The sequence below is a fragment of the Charadrius vociferus genome, unplaced genomic scaffold, assembly GCF_000708025.1.
Source record: "Charadrius vociferus isolate BGI_N301 unplaced genomic scaffold, ASM70802v2 scaffold114, whole genome shotgun sequence".
NCBI lineage: Eukaryota > Metazoa > Chordata > Aves > Charadriiformes > Charadriidae > Charadrius > Charadrius vociferus.
The window spans coordinates 42,253-62,569 of NW_009647949.1; the positions used below are offsets into that span (position 1 = coordinate 42,253).

Sequence of the window (20,317 nt, forward strand, 5' to 3'; positions counted from 1 at the left end):
CAAACACCATTGGTTTTGAGAACTGAGTGTATACAAATTAGGCAAAGATTCCTGTGCCAGCTGGATGAGCAAGAACAGTTTCATGTTTTCTATTATTAGACCTTGTTTTCTGTTATTTGTATGTTTTCCTAACGTAAGGCATTTGCCTTGAAATTTTCTATGCCTTACCTACTTCTGAGAAAAACAAGAACTAAAAAGTTTGCCATTCAGTCAGTGATAAAAAATTTCCCTATTGTTCCCATGAGCTCTGTGCCTTCGAGCAAGTTCTTGAAACTGGAGTGGAACACGTGGAAGGGAGAATCCCTCCGCTGATGGGGAAGCGCCTTTCCGTCCCTTGTGCAGCTCTGCCCACACTGCCTGTGAAGTTACAGTCTTGTGTTCAGTAGATGCTTTTCTGAGCTCAACATCAATAACCTTTGCAGAGGTGGAAGAGCAGAAAGCCCCCTGGCATTTCAGGGTGCCGGACATCTCGTGCCCAGGGGAGGAATAAAGCTTGGGCAGGGAATTGCAGAAAGATGCGATCTTGTGGCTAAAGCAGTCAAATGCTGACTTGTAGAACTAGATTTTATCGCTCTCTCTTCCCTGCACTGCCTGAAGGTTGCAGAGCAAATGACTTGAACGCCTTCTCACTTAATGTACCATGGGTTTTGTTGGTCTAACCTGAAAAACTTGTGGTCGGATCGGCAAAAGTACTTAGTACTTGCAATTTCAATCAAAAGGAATTGTACTTTGAATATAGCAAAATGCTACAAATCCTAAATAGCCTGAAAATCAAGCTTTGCATGTCTTAAATTAGGCACTTAAAATCGGCGGTCATTTCTGATTATTTTTAATCATTATGTTATTGTGCACTGCTTAATGAGGATGCCAGCTTATGTTAAATAAGTCTTTCACTCCTGTAACGATGTATTATAAAAAGAGACTAAAAGAGTTTTAAGTTATGCAGAGCACTAAAAAGGTGTGCAGTAACTGCCATCTGAATATGTATGGAATTCATATTTAAATCCATTTTCCTTAGTTCAGATTAAAAAACCACACTGATGCTTACGATCTGGTTGTATTAGTGAAACATCCATGTACACAGAGGATTTTCTATGCCATGTGCTTCTAAAGTAGCACTTATTTCCTGAAGACATCACTGAATATGGAAGAGTTAACTAAAATTTAAGTAGATACCACTTTACGTGATGAAATGTGCACTAATGAACGTGTCCTACATGTCCTATCTTTCAGGAAGTTGCACAGTGGTGAGTCAATACCTTAACCAAGAAAAAATATGGTTTGTATAAATAATCACTCAGCTTCCCCTGATAAATAACTGAGCTTCTCTTTTTTTTTTTTTTTAATTGAAGAAGAAGAAGAATACGACGAGCCTCCACGGTGCAAGGCGGGACAAGATATTGTGCTGCAGTCACCTGTCGACTGGGTGCTTTTGGATGGCCGAGAAAGCTCAGATGACCGTGGAATTGTGCAGTACGAGTGGACGCTGCTGCAAGGTGACTCATCGGTTGAAATGAAGGTACACCTGCAACTTTGCACATGGCCAGTCATTCACAGGTTGTTGTGTTCGTTACAGCACAGTTTTAAATGCAGAACTAAAAATATTAAATGTATTCAAATGGGTAGGGCTATCAGACACCAAAGTTAGGATGACTGTACGTCTTGAGCATTTATTTCATAGAACCATAGAGCAGCCCAGGTTGGAAGGGATCTCGGAAGATCATCTGGCCCAACCTTTTGTGGGCCAGGGAGCCACATCCATAGATGAGGTTATCTAGTGCCCTGTCCAGTCACATTTTGAAAACCTCTGGTGATGGGGACTCTACCGTGTCCCTAGGGAGGTTGTTCCAGTGATTATTTCTAGAATTTTATACAGTTCATCTGTATCCAGGATGGCACGAGGCAGCCAGTCGCAAACAAGTAGATGCTAATACTCTACTGTATTTCACCGCTGCTGTCTTTCACTATTGTTTGTGCTCACTGCACTTTGGCTTCTGTGATCCAAGGTAGAGACACCTTAGTAATTCAGTTATTAAAAATAATAAGATATTTTCACCAACAGTCTTCTGCCAGTGCTTATGGAGAAACTGCAAAGCAATGTGTGATGTAGACCTTGTATCTTGAGGTACTGTTTTATTGCATCTGTACAGTTTCTGTGCATCTGTGCAATTTGGTTTCAACTTAAAATTAACTGTCAAAAGAGGGATTCTCCATCCTGCCCTTCTTTGTGAATGCTCTAAGAGTGGCAGAAAAGGAAAGGAAAAATGTCTCAAACCCACAGAGCGTACTCAGTGTGTTCATAGCCCACAACATTCAGGGCTCAGCCGGGACTCCACCTAGAGCAGGAGCGACATGTAAAGGGAAAAAGGTGTGGACCATAGACCTTGCTGTTGCTGAGATGCTGCTGGTGGATACAAAGAGTCTAAAGAGGACAGGATGAGCAACGGAAACAGTCCAAAACCTGAAATGATGTGTGCCCGTGCCATCGGGAGCAGTACCTGATAGTTGCTGCTTATGTCTGCTCAGCTCAGTAACATCAAAGACAAGTTGGACAAACTACCAGTATCAGCAAAGTTGCTCAAGAATAGTAATGATGGAGCAAACCAGAGTTTTGCCAAACATAAAGAGCTAGCTAAATGCATTGAAACCTAAAATCATCATCCATGGAAAAACTCAACGGAGCAATTGATTATTCCTTAGTCTCCTGGAGGGCAGTGTAGGTAACGTGTAGGTAATTGAAAATCACCATGTCATGGTTAGGAAACATGCTGCTGGATGAACCCTAAGAAGACAGTGAGTTCCTCTGGTGAATAGTTACTGACATTTATGCACAAGTAATTTTTTTTAGCCACACGCCTTGCAGAAAACACAGCAGGGGTATTCAAAAGTCTTAGTTAAGCCAATGCTACGTACTTTTGCAAGTTTTATCTTCTACTGCAAGATCCACAGCTGTGGAAGGGTGACTGCAGTCAGCCAGTTCTGAATTACTTGAGGCTGTACTGCAACCTGAAACTGTGTCCAAGATGACTGTGAGATTGTTTGGCTTCATTAATTATTTTATTGGCTTGAAAATGAAAAAGTCAGAAGGCTTTCATAAGGAACGCAAAGAGCATAATACATAGAAAAAGACTGAATGAAGCTTTAAGAGTAGTTGCTAGATGTCGTATGGATAAAATGAACATTTTAGTATCAAGACTTGTTAATCTAACCCTGTGCAGCGTTATTTTCTGTAAATAGCAATTTACAGAATTTAATTTAAATTTATTTACTTTAAATTTATCTGTGATGTAGTAATATACCTAAAGTAACATAAATTAGAAGTTAATTAAAAAACTTAAAGTTCATGTTTTTAGCTTTACTCAGAGTCACTCCACAAAATAGACACCAGTGTTGATATTTATTTAAACCTGCAAAATGAACGTTAGTCTTGGTGATTTCTTTCTATTTGATAAATGAAAACAGTCCTGACACAGGTTTATGTTGAGATAGATACTTTTCCATTTTGTTCAAATGGGTGGGGTTTTCTGTCACAGATACGTACCCTGATGATTATCCACGATAATTTTATTTTTAGAGTTGAATTAATAATTGTGATTATTTGTACCATCTTCAGTTGCTATCTTTAATGCTTTAGTGGCTATCCTGAAGTTACTGGATTTAAGGTCATCTATTCTTAGAAAACTATATACGAATCCGGAGCTACGAGGGAGAATGGGGCTGTGTTTAAATAAGATAAAAGGCAGCTGTTGCACTGCACTTATGTACCAAAGAATAAATAGAAGGCGCAGGAGGGGGAAGGACTTCTATAAAGAGATCTTATCGTATTGTAGAAGGAAGCCAGTGGAAGTTTTTTTTCTGTTGTGCCTGATTATTGCTTCTTAGATAATTTGCTTCTCAGATTGGTACCCACATGCTGTAGCTGCACAGCTCTGTGACACTTGTAGGCAATTCTTGGGCTTTTAAAATGCTGGTTACCTGGAAACTTACTTTCTAGTTTGAGCCAAAGTTTGTAAGAAAACAGGTACAGTCGGGCATTCTTCAGGGCAGGACGGAGATAAAAAGGCAAGCACGGAGGTCACCAGGAGGAGTGGCAGCCTATTCAGAAGTCAGTGGTGTTTCTCTGGCTTTGCACCGAGAAGAGAGTTGGACTCCATGTCTCATGAGTTTTAAATACCGTATTTGCTCTCCCAGCAGTCACGGTGAACAGCAGCGGGTGTTTTTTAGAGCACAAATACAGTCTGGGCAGAGAATGGATTGAGAGCAGCCCTGAGGAGGAGGACTTGGGGGTGTTGGTGGATGAGAAGCTCAACATGAGCCAACAATGCATGCTCGCCAACTGCATCCTGGGCTGCATCAAAAGAAGCGTGGCCAGCAGGGCGAGGGAGGTGACTCTGCCCCTCTACTCTGCTCTGGTGAGACCCCCCAACCTGGAGTACTGCATCCAGCTCTGGAGCCCCCAACATAAGAAGGACATGGACCTGTTGGACTGAGTCCAGAGGAGGGCCACAAAGATGATCAGAAGGATGGAGGACCTCTTCTCTGAAGACAGGCTGAGAGAGTTGGGGCTGTGCAGCCTGGAGAAGAGAAGGTTCTGGGGAGACCTTATAGTGGCCTTCCAGAACCTAAAGGGGACCTACAGGAAAGATGAGGAGGGACTCTCTATCAGGGAGTGGAGCGATAGGACAAAGGGTCATGGTTTTAAACTGAAAAAAGGTAGATTTAGATTAGATATTAGGAAGAAATTTTTCACTCTGAGGGTGGTAAGGCACTGGAACAGGTTGCCCAGAGAAGTTGTGGATGCCCCATCCCTGGAGGTGTTCAAGGCCAGGCTGGATGGGGCTTTGAGCAACCTGGTCTAGTGGGAGGTGAGTTGGAACTAGATGATCTTGAAGGTTCCTTCCAACCCAACCCATTCTATGATTCTATGATTCATGTTTACTTTTATAATACAGTAAAGAATAAAATTCTAAGGAGTCATATACTCCATCAGGAGTTGATCAATGGCAAGATCAGATAACTGAGTGCATTCAGATAAATAGAACAGGAAAGAAGTTTCAGCTAGGAGATTCACTTACCAGATGAGAAAAAAGAATTTATCAATACACCCTGCTATAAAGCTAGGTCTAGGACTCTGTTCTTGTATTTATCGAAAATTCCTACTCTCTTCTAGGCATGGAAACCACCATTAAATAAGCAAAACAAAAGGTCTTTATTGAATTTTGGTTTTAATATTTAAGATAGTCACAGAGGCTTTTAATGTACGTTTCAGTTACAAAGATAGCCCTGTATGCTTCATTTGTGAAAATACACTACATGTCCAATAAACCTGTAGAGCTTCTTTGTAGCTACTGAAGTATGCTACTGAATTCTCAGGGAGCTGGAGGTATTTGTGACTAGTAATTGTCACAAGGTTAGAATCAGTTCAGCATTTGATACAAATAGCATACTCATTTTATAAAAACTTATTTCTAAATGACCATTGTACTAGTAATGCCAGTTTGGCACCTGTTTTAAATTATGATGAAATAAATTGTTCTACTAAGTGTTTAATTATCTAACCCAATTTAAATTGTTTATATCTCTCTCACATGACTTTCTGAAACCTAGTGTTTAGATCACTCATTATAGGTGAACTTACTTGCAGTTCCGAGCAAGGCATGGAAATTCAGCATGGAGCATGGAAAAATTCAGTCTGGCAGTTTGTAAAAGTTGCAAGTGACTACATTAAATGTCATACTGGACAGAGGTGGACAGTCTTACTAGTCAAGCAATGCTATCAGTCACCTTATCATAAATCAATGTGTAACAAAAGTAACTTCTGTGAATACATGTATATTGCCAAAAGACCAACTCGATAGAGAGCAAAATATTTTACTGCCTACCCTCTAAAATTATGTTTCTAACTACCAAAAAATGAGTTAAACTTATGGTTCCATTTGTTCTCCAGGGCTAAGATCCACAGCTGTGGGTAATTGAGCGTACCACGAAAACCAGTACATAAATGTCAAGCGTGTTTATTTTTACAAATGGATGAAAAAAAAAAAAAGACCAAAACATTATAGGTTGATACACGTACTTTATTGGGCTCGCTAGACTTAAGAGAAGTATTTAACCTGTGTGAAAAGCATTGTACAGAAATGAGCCTCCCTATTCCTAGAAGTTTATGGACGGAGCCTTTATACCAATTTTTGTTTCTTCCACTGTGTTTCTTTAATCAGGTACCACAGCCAGGAACACTGAAGCTATCTCACATCCAGGAAGGCGGGTATATATTCCAGCTAACCGTGACAGACACCGCAGGTCAGCGGAGCTCTGACAACGTCTCTGTGACCGTTCTGCCCATGGTTCATTCTGCAGTAGGTGAGAAAATGACTGGAGCCGTTGCCTGTGTGACACCCGGGCTGTTGACACTCAGAGCAAGAAGGGTCTTGACGGAGGCAGAAATCTTATTCTCCATTTTTAGTGCATTATTTTGCCCTTATTCATTACATAATGACATCGCTTTCAGTTCTGAATTGCTGTTTCAAACTGAGGAAGCAAGCAAGCATCACTTCTTTGTTAGAGCAATAATGCTTGCAAGCATTTATATGTTCAGCCTTTTATTGCTAATAAGCATTCAGGGTTGGAAAAATGAAATACTGCCGTATGTATCAGGCACATCCTAACAGTTCATTCTATAGTCAGACGGTGCGTGGAATGTGACAAGGCTTGTGCCATAAGGAAGACACAGTTAAAAGCAGTTAATAGTAGGTGTGACACACAAACTAATAACAATATTGGCCTGCATCTATAGTCTAAAAGATGGGATGGTTCCTGTTTTCATGCATTTAAGCTTTTCTGTGTAATGGTTGTTATCGAAGCCTTATGTTACTGGGGAAACAAACTGGAACTGACTCATCATTTTAAAACTCTGAGCTCAAGAAACATGTAAAAAGCATAAAAGGTAGAAAGCAAGTTAGATTTCAGTGGCTGTCAGTTCTGCAATCTTGAATGTAATAACTTCATTGTAATTAGCAAGTTGCTAATAGAGATCTGCTGCTCTGGCACAAAGTAAAGGTTAAACTAACATCATGAATATGTTCAGCTGAACCAGTAAAAACTTTGCTCTGCACCAGTGCAATATCTGTGTGAGAGGGTAGTCCCACTGGCAATAAATTGGCATTACAAAACACCAGTTATGAGTCTGTTTAATAATGCCTGTGTTCCAGTAATGGATGATAGAGTTGTGTCCATTAACGTCTAGTTCAGCTAAAGCAGCCAGAAAGGTTTCCTGATTTATTTACTTGCTGCTGTGGGTATCGGTGGTATCTTTGGGGAGGAGCACATAGAGGATTTGCTGCCTTTTTTCTTCTAATTAGGCCGTTTGCAATTCCAGTGCTACTGCTGTGGTTAAATCAGACCACGGTGCCTTAATGCACGCAAAACCAGTGCTACTATTAGTGTTGAAGTTTAGGAGATGCATTTTCTAAGTATGATTTTAGGAGTTTTAAATAGGCACCTGTGTTCCTGCTGTACTTTCCTGAGCATTGCGCAGCTTTTTGGTCTATAGCAGAGTAACAGCCAAAGGCTGTGACTTCCTTATGCAAATCAATTTGCTGTTACAACATAAATCAAACACTGAATTTGATAGTGCTTTACAAAGCAATGAACTACACCGCTGTTGGGCAGACAAAAGCACAGATGTCAGCAGTTAATAATTACAAGGTAAGGTGGGTTTCAGGAAAGCTTTGAGTCTGCAAAATGAAATGTCCAGGCACACTCTCCCTTTCCAGGGCAATCTAAATATTAAAGCAAGCAGCATTCAGTTCTTTCTGGTGAAGGTCACTTGTGAGACCTTGTGTTTAGTCCTGTTCTGGCGTGTGCTGCATGTACATACATTACTGATGTAAACAAATGACAAGCATTCTTTCAGTATTTTAATTAGGTTGCAGAAATCACGCCATAAAAGATCCCATATAGTCCATATGTGTGCATGTAAAATAATATATTGTCAGAAATACAGAATGGGTACGAAGTAGGAATTATGTGTTGGAGAGATGCAGCTACAGCCATAGAGGTTTCAATTATTTATTTTGAGGCCTGTCCTGGGTATTTTAAGGCAGGGAGGATCTCCTTTCAGCTCAGGCCAGCAGAGTTTTAAGTGCTGTAGGGGTGCTGCACCAGGTGTAAGGAGCAACAGCCTCCAGGTTGAGTATTCCTGTAGTAAAAAGAGATTGCCAGAATAGTGATGAGGGTGCCAGGAACAGCTATGAGCTGTATTAGCTTCTGTGTCAATATAGCATCACATAGCTGAGCCTGGCCTTTATTCAACTTTCTGCCTTGTTTGTGGTCCTTCTTGACATAGCGTCGTTTTGCTTTTTCCTTGGTGCTGCAGATTGTAGTCATTGACTCCGTATTTACTGCTTGGATTTCTCTTTTGGTAATTTGGGAACTGTTTCTCAACAGCCTGTGTCGGGGTTTGCTCTCGCTACCAGTTTATCTGCGACGATGGCTGCTGCATTGACATCACGTTTGCCTGCGATGGCGTGAGACAGTGCCCTGATGGATCGGATGAAACTTTCTGCCAGAACTGTAAGTGCACCGGGCCACAGTGTAGGTTGCAAAAAGTAACTGCAGCTGGAATGATGCAAGGGAAATGATGCCCCTTCTGTGGCCTCTCTCTCCACGAGTAAGCAGCTTGCGCCCACCGTAGAGCCTTTCTTCGGAAATAGCGCAGGGGAAGGTTTAATGTCCGCACACAGCAGATGCTCAGAAATGAACTCCCTTTTCTTCAAAGCATACCAAAACTGTCAAAGGTCCCCAGATGACAGATTTTGTGTTAGAGTTCTCAACATTTTAAAGATCAGTTCTTTACTTTCATGATGAGCCTGGGAACAAGGACCCCGGTCTTGATCTGAAAGGGTGTCTCAGAGTTTCGGTTCCAAGTGCAGTTACACACCTGGCAAGGCGCTGAAACACTGGGAATGTGTGAATGTAGGGGAACCAGTTGATTCACCATCGCTCTGTTCGCTGTCATTAGTCATCCTCAGTTTGTGGCCACGCTCAGCTAAGTGAACAAAAATCATCAGAAGGTGAACTGGCACGATGGCTAACCACTCTTTCATTGATATTTCAGCTGCTGGATTTCACTTTAGGGTACATGCGTATAGTCTTGTTTAAGAACTGACAGCGGGCAATTGTTAACTTGCTATGTGCCTGGAACTCACATTCCATCATATGTCTGAGCCTGATGAAATTGTTTAGCCTGCCTCATGGCCCGTATCGCAGGGTCTCCCATCAGAACACTCCCATTCCTTTCAATTCGATATAAAAATTATGATTTTTGTTTCTGCTGATACAGTCGGCCCAGGCCGGAAGACAGTGACACACGCGGCCCTTGGCACTACCCAGCAAAGGACTGTAGGACTGACAGAAAACACAGATGAAAACCTCTCTGCAGAAAACACCCTGAAAGCCACTGCCAGAAATCAACCGCTTCTCTCCGTGGATGCAGACATGTCTAACCAATCGCTTTCTCAGGGACCAAAGAAACAAATCAGTGGATTTGTGCCAGGTAAGAATTGAAACGAATTAGTTTCAATAAATCATTCTCTTTAAAGAAAGAAAATGTCTTGCGCCTTAAATTTAATTAAATTGTCTTTTGATGCCTGGCTAAGAGTAAAAATTTGCAAATGTACAAAATGCAAAAGAAGCTTGTAATAATTAAGTTACAACTTGCTTTACAAAGTCAAGTCTGTTTTTTACTAGTTGCAAAAAGAAAGTTAAAATGTGGAAAGGCGAGGAAAAGAGTACAGTCTTAAGGAACAAAACATGCAGTGAGCTAAATAACAGATTCCACCACGGGTTCGGCTGTGTAAGCTGACGTATAAGGCTCTTTAAATCTGTAGGGAGGTACCTCCAGCAGAACATAATAAAGTAGTGTTCAACTTGCATGACAGTAATTGCATCTCTCCTAGTACTAATCAATGACTTTTTTTTTTCCCCCAAAGTCATACCTTGATGATTATTAGCACTTTTTTTCTGAAGTGTGTCTCCAGGGCAGGAGAAATCTTTTATCACTATAGAGAAGACTCAGTCTCTGGTAACAAGTGATCCCAGGTCCCCAGTAGTATTCTCTGTAGCGGCTGCAAGCCTGTCGTGAGTCACTGTGTAGTGATGTTACAGGCAGAGTCACCACCCCTTGCCTTGGTAAAACTCCAGAAGCTGCAATGAAACTGGTATGTCTCTTAAGGTTCTCGCTGGTGAATTAAAATGATCTGCAATGACAATTGAATGAAAGCAAAACTGCGTGCACAGAGACCTCCCACTTTTATTTCTTCGGAGTTCAGACTGATTCTTGCTGCCCAAGATGTGGCTAATTATTGACGGCTTTCTTTTCTTGTTACAATAGAGCAGTGCTCAGTGCCCTCTGCTGCTGACTCCTGTAAAGGGCACTTCCCTGGTTGGCACTTTGATGTGTCTGCAGATGCTTGTATTTCAGCTGTGGAGACCCCAGAGGGAGTGAAAACAACATTCTTCAAGAATTTGATTGCCTCGGTGAATGTGTAGGAACTGACAGCAAAATCCTCTTTCAAATGTTTCCCCCTTTTCTGGCAGTGTAGATGACCTCAGTGCTCCTTATTGGAATGACTTACAATTCTGAAGTCTGCCCCAAACCCTCTCGCTGGCATAGTCCTGAATGACATCTGATACAGGGCCGCCCAAACTAAACATCAAATTGCCAGGGGGCATTGCAGGCTTCAATGGAAAGTGAGATCCTAGGTAGGTCTCCAAAACCATTGGACCTGTGAATCCAGAAGTAAAGCCAGAATTGAGGTCACCAACTTCGGCAACCTGTAATCAGAGGTTAAAATTGGAAGTGCACGTAAAAGCATGGCACTCTCAAGGTGCCACTCTTTTGCACAGCGGTAGACAATAAGTGAAAAAAAATATTATAAAACTAAGAAAAATGTGATGGGGCTTGAGTGATTAGTGTACTACCAGAAGCTGTTGTAATCTTTTTAATTTTAAACAGGCAAGATTTCCAGCTGACCATGTTTGGTTTTAATATTGCTCTTCTGACAAGGCTCAGTCAGAATTTAATTTCAGTTAAATGATACCTAAGGATTTCCTTGTAGAACAGAAGGACCCAGTCCTTACTGACCCAGGAGCCCGATACTTTTAACCAAAAAAAGCAGCAAACACCTCATGGAGTTCCTAAATCACTGACAGATCAGTTCCAACGAGGGTATATGTGGTGGGACCTGAAGAGGTGCTAGGTACCTGGGTTCAAAGGGCAACTGCCAAAATCTGCTCTGAGTTGCTGTCTTCTCATGCAGACACGCACTGTCACACGCTGTACATTAATGATTCCCAGAGGTCCAGAGAGGTTCAAGTCCTGCCCCACTGGCAAGCACCACAGTCGTTACAGAGTTCAGGAGAAAGGCATCTAACCTATTCCTAAAAATCCACCCAGATCCATTAATTAGATTTCTCTCCAACACTCCCATCTCAAGGAGGTCACAGACCAAATCTAATAATTAGGTGCTACAAAAATGAAAGTCACAGAAACACTGGAGAAGCTCCATGAAACCTGTACAGAAAAGTGTTCGGGAAGGCAATAATTGCTGGATGCATTTTTGAGGAGAGGTAAGTGGCTCTGAACAGAAACCACTCCAGCGGCCTCAAAAGTTCAGCAAATCTACTGGCAGAAGTCCTGTTTTGGGATGGGCTCGCTCCTGAGACAGTGCTGGACCGGCTGCTGGTGCCAAGGCAGAACCTGTGCCTCCAAGTCATGCTGTAAAGGTCTTTGTTGAACCAAGACAATAGCGTAGCTTGTGGCCTAGAGTTGACTTTGCAAGCATCTGGGCTCCTGATATACTATTATAAATAAATAAAGCTTAATGATTTTAATGTCAACATGGTGAAAAGCTGTCTACTTAAGATACGTATTAAGGGATATGGCAGCACAGGTTCCAGGTTTTTGCTTGAGAGCGCTTCACTCAGGCCTACATTTGTCTTATTTCCTAGTTGGCGTTTGCAGATTGTCATGGAAATACAGGCCTGGAAGGAAAACGTGATGCTCTTAGTGACTGCCAGGCAGAGCAAGAGAAGCTGTTAATATTAAGGATAATTTACCTGCCAGAGACAGCATGTGGCACATTCTAGGTGGCTGCTAGACACAACGCTTGATACAGGAGCTTTCAGCTGACTTGTAAAAAACAGAAGTTTTTCCCAAGAAGCTGCAGGACTGGGGAGTTTCTTAGTTGTTTTTTTTTTTTTTACATTTGTTTTTATTACAGTGGTTATTACAGTACCAATAAAGACAGGTCCCTTCTGCTACTTACCTCCCCATAAGCAGCTTTCATCTCAGAGAATCCAATAAAGATGTCCAATAAAGAGACCTCCTTGTCTATCTATCCATACTTATCTTTTCTCCATTTTAAAAGGAGCTGGGCTAAGCTGTGATGTTTTGTGCTGTGGGATAGTTTCTCACAGCAGGAATATGAGCTTTCTGCCTATGATGGTAATACTAGGGGAAATTTCTCCCAGAATCCATTTTCTCCTAATAGTTTCTCTTCCAAATTTCCTGTAACCTGCTTTCTTTACTTCAGTAGCCTTTCCAGTGGGATTGCTGTACAGCAGGGTGACTCCAGGGGAACACCAAGTCCAACTTAGAGATAACCTCTTCAGGCACTCAGGGCATGGAGCCTTCTGCAGCAGTCTCATGGTTTACTTTTGCCCAAGCTGGAAGGCCAAATGTTTTCTTCCGTAGTAAGGAGCAGATGCAGGAAGAGGCATTCGATGTGAATAAAGGAGTCCTTTCCCTTTGCAGACATGTCTTCAGAGTGAAGTAACTCAGACTGCAGCTCCTCCAAAGGCCAGCACGGCATTTCTGCATGGCTGTCCCCGACGTGCCCCTTTCCAGGGAAGCCCTCAAGCCCAGCTGCATATTCTCACACTGCCGCGCTTCTAAATGAATACAGCAAACATATACTTGCAGCAAAGCACACTGGAGTCGGCAGTGGGCTGGTTTCCCAGCAGTAGTCACCAGCCCAGCAACCATGGTCATGCAGACGGGTTGACTTCACCAGCGGCCTGAAGATTTGTGCTCCCCAGCAGGGCCCGCTCAAGTGTATAAATCACCGTAACAGCTTTGCGTTCCCCTGGCGTGGGGTCTCTGCCTCTGCCCAGGCCGCCCGCGCCAGCTGTCACACAGTGCTCTTCAGGGCTGGGATTGCCACGTTTGACCGAGTGCCCGGGCCTTGGTCATGCTTTTGCTGCGGAGGTGTCAACAGCAGTAGCCATTACCTAGCTCTCCAATTTAGGATAACTGGAAAGGGCTATAAATTGCAATTTCCTAGGCACAAACTAGAAAATGAAGAGAAAGTGAAAACAAAATGAAACCCGCATAATGTGCTTTATGTCAGGCTCCTAAACCTGTTTGGGGAAATCTCTCTTTGTTTCCTAGTTAATAGCAGATAAGATGTTCAGCAGTGTTGACTCTGATAGCCTCTCCAGTCCTGTACGAAGAGCCACAAGTGTTAACAAAACCCTGCAAGCATTACGGAAAGGATTCTGTTATTCTTCCACCCTTCCAAAATTTTGCCGCTAAACTTCTCTCCACGTTCAGATATATTTGCCAAATGTCTTTACAAGCAGTTGACTGAAATACTCCCTTTACTGAAAAAGCAGGGAAGCAAACTTATAAAACAGGCCTTCAGATCCAGCCTTGTCTTACAGGCTGGAGCAGCTCTAAGAGGAGCCGATGTCTTTTGGGTATTTCCAAAATAAAGACAAATAGTCATTTAATTTCATTTAGGGAAGACAGAAGCAGAAAACAGCTGCTGGTTTTGGTCGCGGTTACGTTCAGGTTATTTTGCACAGCTCTGATACCATACAGGTACCTTAAAGCCGGTGCAGTTTGCACATAGGATTGCCTGAAGTCCCCTTTACATGCCAGAACAACTTGAGGAGCCCGAATAAGGAGGGCTGCAGCTTGCTGCTGTGGCATTTCCTAGTGGGTGAAGTTTGTGTTTACTCACCCCTACCCATAATGGCAGGGCAATAAAGCCAGAGCTTGGAAGGCTCTGTTGTGCCTTAGAGCGGGGACATTAGCACTAACCTCACGCCAGTATCGACGAAAACAATTTAAGCTTTAATTTATGGTCGTGTGTATTTGCTGCTGCCGCTGACAGGGACGCGTTCTGCGGCGCGTCGGAGCTGGTGGTGACAGGTGGGGGTTGCGTGTGCTGCGCGTTTCAAGCTAATTGACTCAAACGCTTCCTTAACGCCCACCGCTGTATGTAGTTCCAGTTACAACATTTCACATTCCCATTCTACACTTCTTGCAGCATAGTGTGTTTCCACTGGCATTGTCACAGTTCCGAGGGCTGCCAGCAAATATATCACAGCACAGTCAAAGCGCGCTTCAATATTTATCAGTAAAAAACAAATATAGTCATTACATTTAAAAACAGAGGCGGATTTCTGATTTTTGCAAGGGTGCGTGGGTGGATTAAGCTGTCACTCTTGCACAAAGCGTCCCCACAGCTACTGGCGTAGGATTTCAGCGGGAGGGCAGGAGGAGGGAGTCCCAGCTGAGTTGCTCTTTGCTCCTGTGAAGCAAAACTGCCGCTGCCTGCAGTCCCAGGATGAACGCTTCTTGGCGGCAAACTATCCGTTATCTGTTCTTGTGTAGTTACAGTGCTCTGCTATATCTTCTACACAAAACCGAAATGATTCCAAGTCATGCTCTCTGAAAAGCCTTCCCTGTGTATTTTTAAGTCTTCCAAGTACATAAGTTCTGCATCTGTATGTGTCAGGTCACAGGCAAAATTAAGGTAATTTGTGTAGCCAACCTATGCGTTTCCCGCTTTGCAGGTTCCAAGGGTGGAGATCAACGTAACTTGAAATGGCCTCATTTTCAGCTATATATAATTGCTTTAGTAATGTTTTAGCTCAGATTGGCCTATACCCTATTATGGAAGTTTGTAAAAGAGAATTTATGTCCATCTTTTTTTCAGTGGAAAATGACCCACTTGGGTTTGGTTGAGATGCATTGTGGTTTGCAATGCAAAATTTAATTTACCATTTTAGCTTTAGTTTCACATTATTTCAAAAATTGAAGTTATACAGTAGGAGTCAGAAGTTCTTAAACTCCCCCCCCCCCCCCCGAATTTAAGTGCTTTCACATTATTTAATTCTAGTGTCCTGTGGATAAGACGTCCCAAGTCACTGAACTTTGATACTCATTTCTTTTGCTTGACTTTGTGCAGATAACAGTTCCTCAGGGAAAAGAACAGATGATAAAAATGGGAATGGCATAATTGTGCCAAAGAGAGATCAGCTTGGAGGTGGTCGTCCAGTCCCAGAAACAGGTAAGACCAGCCATGTGAACTCATTTTGAATCATGTTAGTTTTTCAGTCAGGTGCTATAGATCCAGACACTATAGTCAAGCATTGAATAATGTACTTTAAAATTCTGAGCTGTTCCTAACTTGTGTCATCATACAGTTTAGTTTCTCAGCATGAGTTGCTGCAAATATTAGCACCTAAGTGATAGACTAGCTATATTTTTAAAGAAAAATTTCACGTTTTCTCTACCAAATTCTCGCTGTATTAAATAAAGTGTCATTTCTCTTAACCTCGTTGTAGGTGCTGTGTTACCCTTAGCCTTAGGCTTGGCCATCACTGCTTTACTGCTGCTTATGGTTGCTTGCAGACTGCGTTTAGTGAGACAGAAGCTTAAAAAAGCTCGACCCATTACGTCTGAAGAGTCCGATTACCTCATCAATGGGATGTATCTCTAAAAATTGGATTTAGGTCAGTTGTTTTCTCCCCTTTCTCCTGTGTCCGTGAACCTCTGCCTCCATAAAAGGACCAAAACCTTTAGTTAAGTTTCAAGTGTAGAAGAAGCCTATGAGATGAGGAACATGTTCTTCCCCTTCGGTGATAAAATTAAAAAAAAGTGGGTAAACTCCCGCGCTCAGAAAATAAGAAGCGTTCAGGCTCCAGAGAGTAGGACCAGTTGGCTCTTGTGCGGAAGACATTGCAAGGTGGGGACACCCCAAACTGGATGTGGGGTGCCCTCCCTGCAGCAGTGGGGGTCCCGCCAGCGGCAGAGGGTGCCCCGGGGCCAGGGCACTGGAGCATCCCCGGCCGTGCTGGCCGAGGCGTAGGGGGACACCTGTGCCACACTGCTCTTCTCAGCGCTGCCACCGCTGGACTGGGATGCTCCAGACCAACACGGAACTTCACTGTCCAGCAGAGACCGGTTTGTGTACTTTCCACCTGAGGCCCTGGGAGCATTTTCATTACAGAATTTGTCTTGCTTTGTTAATTAAAAGCAATCGCTATCTAAGCACCAGCTTTTGTAATGAAATTTGGGATTTAAGGAACAACGCATCTGGTTTTCGTTCGTAGTTTAAACCTCTATGCAGCTCGCAGAGAGTCACGCTTACCACATGCTAAAATGAAAAAAAAGCCAAGTCCTCAGCAGAGGAGTTCGGACTTCCCAGTGCTCGACAGCAGTCGCGCGCCACCCCAGAGCCATGTCTCTGCCTGGAGCTCGGGGCTTGTCCAGCCTTGCCCGCCGCTGGCTCCACACCCCCCGCAGCGGGAGCGAGCAGCACGCAGCGGCTTTTGCCTGAGACGCCGGAGTGTAGGATCCCTGCTGGTTATCCCGTAGCTCCCTGCAAAGCTTCACAGCTTCGGCGACCTGCCCCCCCGCCCCAGCGAAATTCTCATAGAACTAGAGATATGTGTGAGTGAACTTCAGATGTGTTAACAGTAAAATGTGTACAGTACATGTTATATAGACATATATATATGCACACACCGTGCTGTCTGTCTTGTCTGACTGTCCAAGGATGTCACGTTCATCTCTGGTCCCAATAAAAACAGAGGCAGATGAGGCATGCATCTTTTTGTATGTCGTCTTTTGTACTTCAGTAACTTCAAGTCAGCGAGAATACATGGTATACAAATAGTTCTTCAAGTTGCTCAGTCTTGATTACTTTATGTAAAATAGCTCTAATAAACCTATTTTATTCTTATATTTCTTTCATTGCCTTGATTGTCAGCTACCAGCTAAATTTTGTGCTACGAGACCACAGCATGAGAGCAGCCAGAAGTACATTTCTCCTCTCTGTGAAACAGCCTTAAAAGAAGCTGGAATGTGTATGGTGGGGGGGAGTTGTGGAGATATTTTGTGGTAGGAAGACTGAGATGAAGGGGGCATCTCCCTCCGTGACCTGACTCTCTCAAGCAGTACTTGAGTTGAGCAGGATGGCAGTCGCAGGGTTGGCTGTGGCCACCTCTCGGGGAATCTGGTTGCCAGTGCTGCTTGCTCAGAGCCCTCCTGCCACATTCGTCAAAGTCTGGTTGTTTGTACTCCAGCGTTACATTGGGTGCAGGAGACCTTCTGCTGATGCTGCCTATTTCTCACTTGGGAGCACGGCCTCTCTTCCATGCCCGCCTACAGCAGACATGGCAACTAGCGCAAGAGCTGAAGGACCGCATTTTAAATTCAGCCTTCTAGCAAAGACTCACTGCCCATCTGGTTTGGGTATTATTTCCCATCATTGAAATTTGGGGGGGAGGGGGGGGTTAATTAAATACCTGATTCTCCTTCACCATCTTACCACAGCAGCAAGAAAAGCAGTCTTTTCTCACTGTGCCCGTAGTGCTCCTCTTACCGAAACCCATTAGTGCGGCACGCAGCCAGCAGGAGAACAAAAGGTTTGTTTTTGTTCTTCCGGGCAGGACAACAGTGAGATCCCGCCTGGAGCACAAGCCAGCCAGTACGGCCACCATGCGAGAAGCTGCTCAGCCTTCCAGTCGCTTTACCCGAGAGCAGGCTGTGTTGCTGCGCTGCTGCAAGTGGAATCGACCTTCATGGATTTCACCTATGACAGCCAAGAATAAATACCTCCAAGCAGAGCTGGGGCGAGAGCAGCAGGCAGCAAGCGTAGCACGGGAGCGTAGCTGTCACTGTGTTGTAGTTGCCACAGTCTTCCTGGGGACTCTTCTCTCTAGGAAGGGAGATGGTGGCAGTCGCTGCTGTGCTGACCACCAGCCTGAGGGCTGTTACTTCTCGGGTAATTGCAAACTCCACAGCTGGACTGAAATTTTAAAAAGTTTCCACCTTACCAGAATAGCCTGGGCAGCTTTCAGCTAGATGAACAGCAAGACAAAGTTAGCAAAATAACAAATTGGCTCGGCAGCTCCTGCAATTAAGAAACAGCAATCCCGGTAACGTGTTTTCATTGAATAGCTTTAATGCTGTTTGACTTTAAACAAGCGATCCTGAACTACTGAGCCACAGCACCTCTGAGCACTGCAGAAAAAGCTGTGGCAAGACACCCATGTCAGCATTCTGGTGGTGCTGCCCCTTCTCCCCAGGCTGCTCCCAGCCTGTGCCTCCTGCCGACACCACTCCTGTAGCCCCTTTCCTGCGGCTCCCAAGGTTGAGGCGCTCCCACCGATGGCAAAGGACCCCTCGGACCAGGCACAGCTTCTACCCCATCTCCATGGCTGCACCGCCAACTGCTTTCATGGCTTCTCATGCAAACTTCAGGAGTTTTATACAGTGTTTATACTGCAGCAGAAGTCAGATATTCGGTGTGAAAATGATCTCTATTTGATGTCTGTCAGATCTGGTTTTCCTGTCCGGAACGCTGACACATGTCTTATCCACACATCTCAGAATACGCTCAGTCCACCTATTTTTACCACCAGCACGCTTTAGACAGGTAAGCAGAGAATATTGGTTGCTCTGATAGCGTATGCCTGTGGATATTATTCCTCTGTGTATTAGGAGAGGTCATTACAATTTGCTTTGTCAGTGTACTTTAATGTTGATCAAGATAATGTATTTCAGTTAGATTGCTTTGTATATTTTCAGTTGTTTTGCCCTTCAGACCAGCTCACTTACACTTAAGGGTACAAGTTATTTCACAGCAACAGGCAATGCTTACCTGACTTTTATCCATAATTAGAAGTCATGTTTTTCCATAACGTGGGTTGCTTGCAGCCCACATTTGCCGGGGATCCTAGACTGGACATCCCTGCTGCAGTCTTCCCATGGCACTGCAGGATTACAGCAGGGGCAGTTCCAAAAGCACATTTGCAAAAAAACAAAAAGGCTGAAATAGGTCAGTGTGATGCTCCATTTGCTTTTTAAATCCTAGCTAAAGCGTAAGGGTTTCGATCCCAAACTCCACAGAGCGAGTCAGCAGCAGGAACCAATTGCAACACAACTGCGCCACCCCGAACAAAGAGAGCGCCTTTCTCGTAAGCCCCAACAGAATTCATGGTCACGCATCACTGACGTCTGCGCTTGCTGCTGTCGTGAGCATCAGGAATTGGGATTTTTCGGTTTCTAATGGCAAAAGCTGAAAGAGTAAAAGCAAAGGGGAAAAAATAGAAAAGATTTGGAGAGAGCTGACGGATGTAAAGACCAGACAAGAGGCAATAAACACATAGTAATTAGTACAAAAGAAAAGAGCCCATGGAACAGTAGGCTTGACCCGAGTAAGAAAAGGAAAACATGCTGTAAACAGGGAATAAAAATGTGTAGAAGTACCTTTGCTATATATTTTTCAACTAATAGTTACTCAAAACAAGTCAGCAAGTGAGAATGTAAGGCTACAAATACATTTGTAATACAACAGAAACACTTGCTGAACACTGCGCTCTGCACTGGAGCTCTGAAACACAAAGAGAGGTCTAGAAGGACTGAACCAACACAAAAAGCCAATTCAGAAACAAGTTTTTAAAGACACCTGCTAGAATTTTAATTTTTGCATCTGTAAGGCTCCTGACTGACAGTTACAAACCGCTCATAAACCAATAGAAAGTGTATTTTGAGCAGGCTGAGAAACAACTGACAAGGCAGAAAGGTTCAGTGCCGTGAAGGACTGAGAGTCACAGGTTGCAAGGATGTCCTCGGCTGTTCGGCCAACAGAAACGTTTAATCTCATTTTGAGGACAGAGCAAGAAATTATAACATAGTTCTTCACAACTACCATCTCCTAATGCACAAGAAAGACTCATTAAAGATATCTAAATTCAAAACAAATGACTCAACAAGACAGATACAGAGGGAGCAGGAAACTTGAATGGGTGCAGGACTGGAAAGAACTTGAAAGCGGGCAGCACAATGGAAAGTGAGTTCTTTCCATTTCTGCTTCCTGAAGTTTTCAAGCAATTTTCAACGGGCAGCTGGAGCTCCTCCATACATGTTTCAGCAATAGCTATGTCCATTCAATTCATAATTTAAAGAAATAGGATTTTAGTTCCTGAGCACATTCTGCTGAGCATCTCATTAACACCC

General features: G+C 43.4%; 1 protein-coding gene across 1 annotated transcript; it reads left to right on the forward strand.

The window, feature by feature from the left end:
* Positions 1-1,352: 1,352 nt before the first annotated feature.
* Positions 1,353-15,791, forward strand: LRP11 (low density lipoprotein receptor-related protein 11; the record flags this gene model as incomplete). The annotated part of the gene is made up of 6 exons (XM_009883292.1): positions 1,353-1,519; positions 6,219-6,360; positions 8,446-8,571; positions 9,341-9,553; positions 15,258-15,359; positions 15,637-15,791. Coding segments are annotated over 6 exons (905 nt in total), but the record flags the coding sequence as incomplete, so codon positions are not given.
* Positions 15,792-20,317: the final 4,526 nt, after the last annotated feature.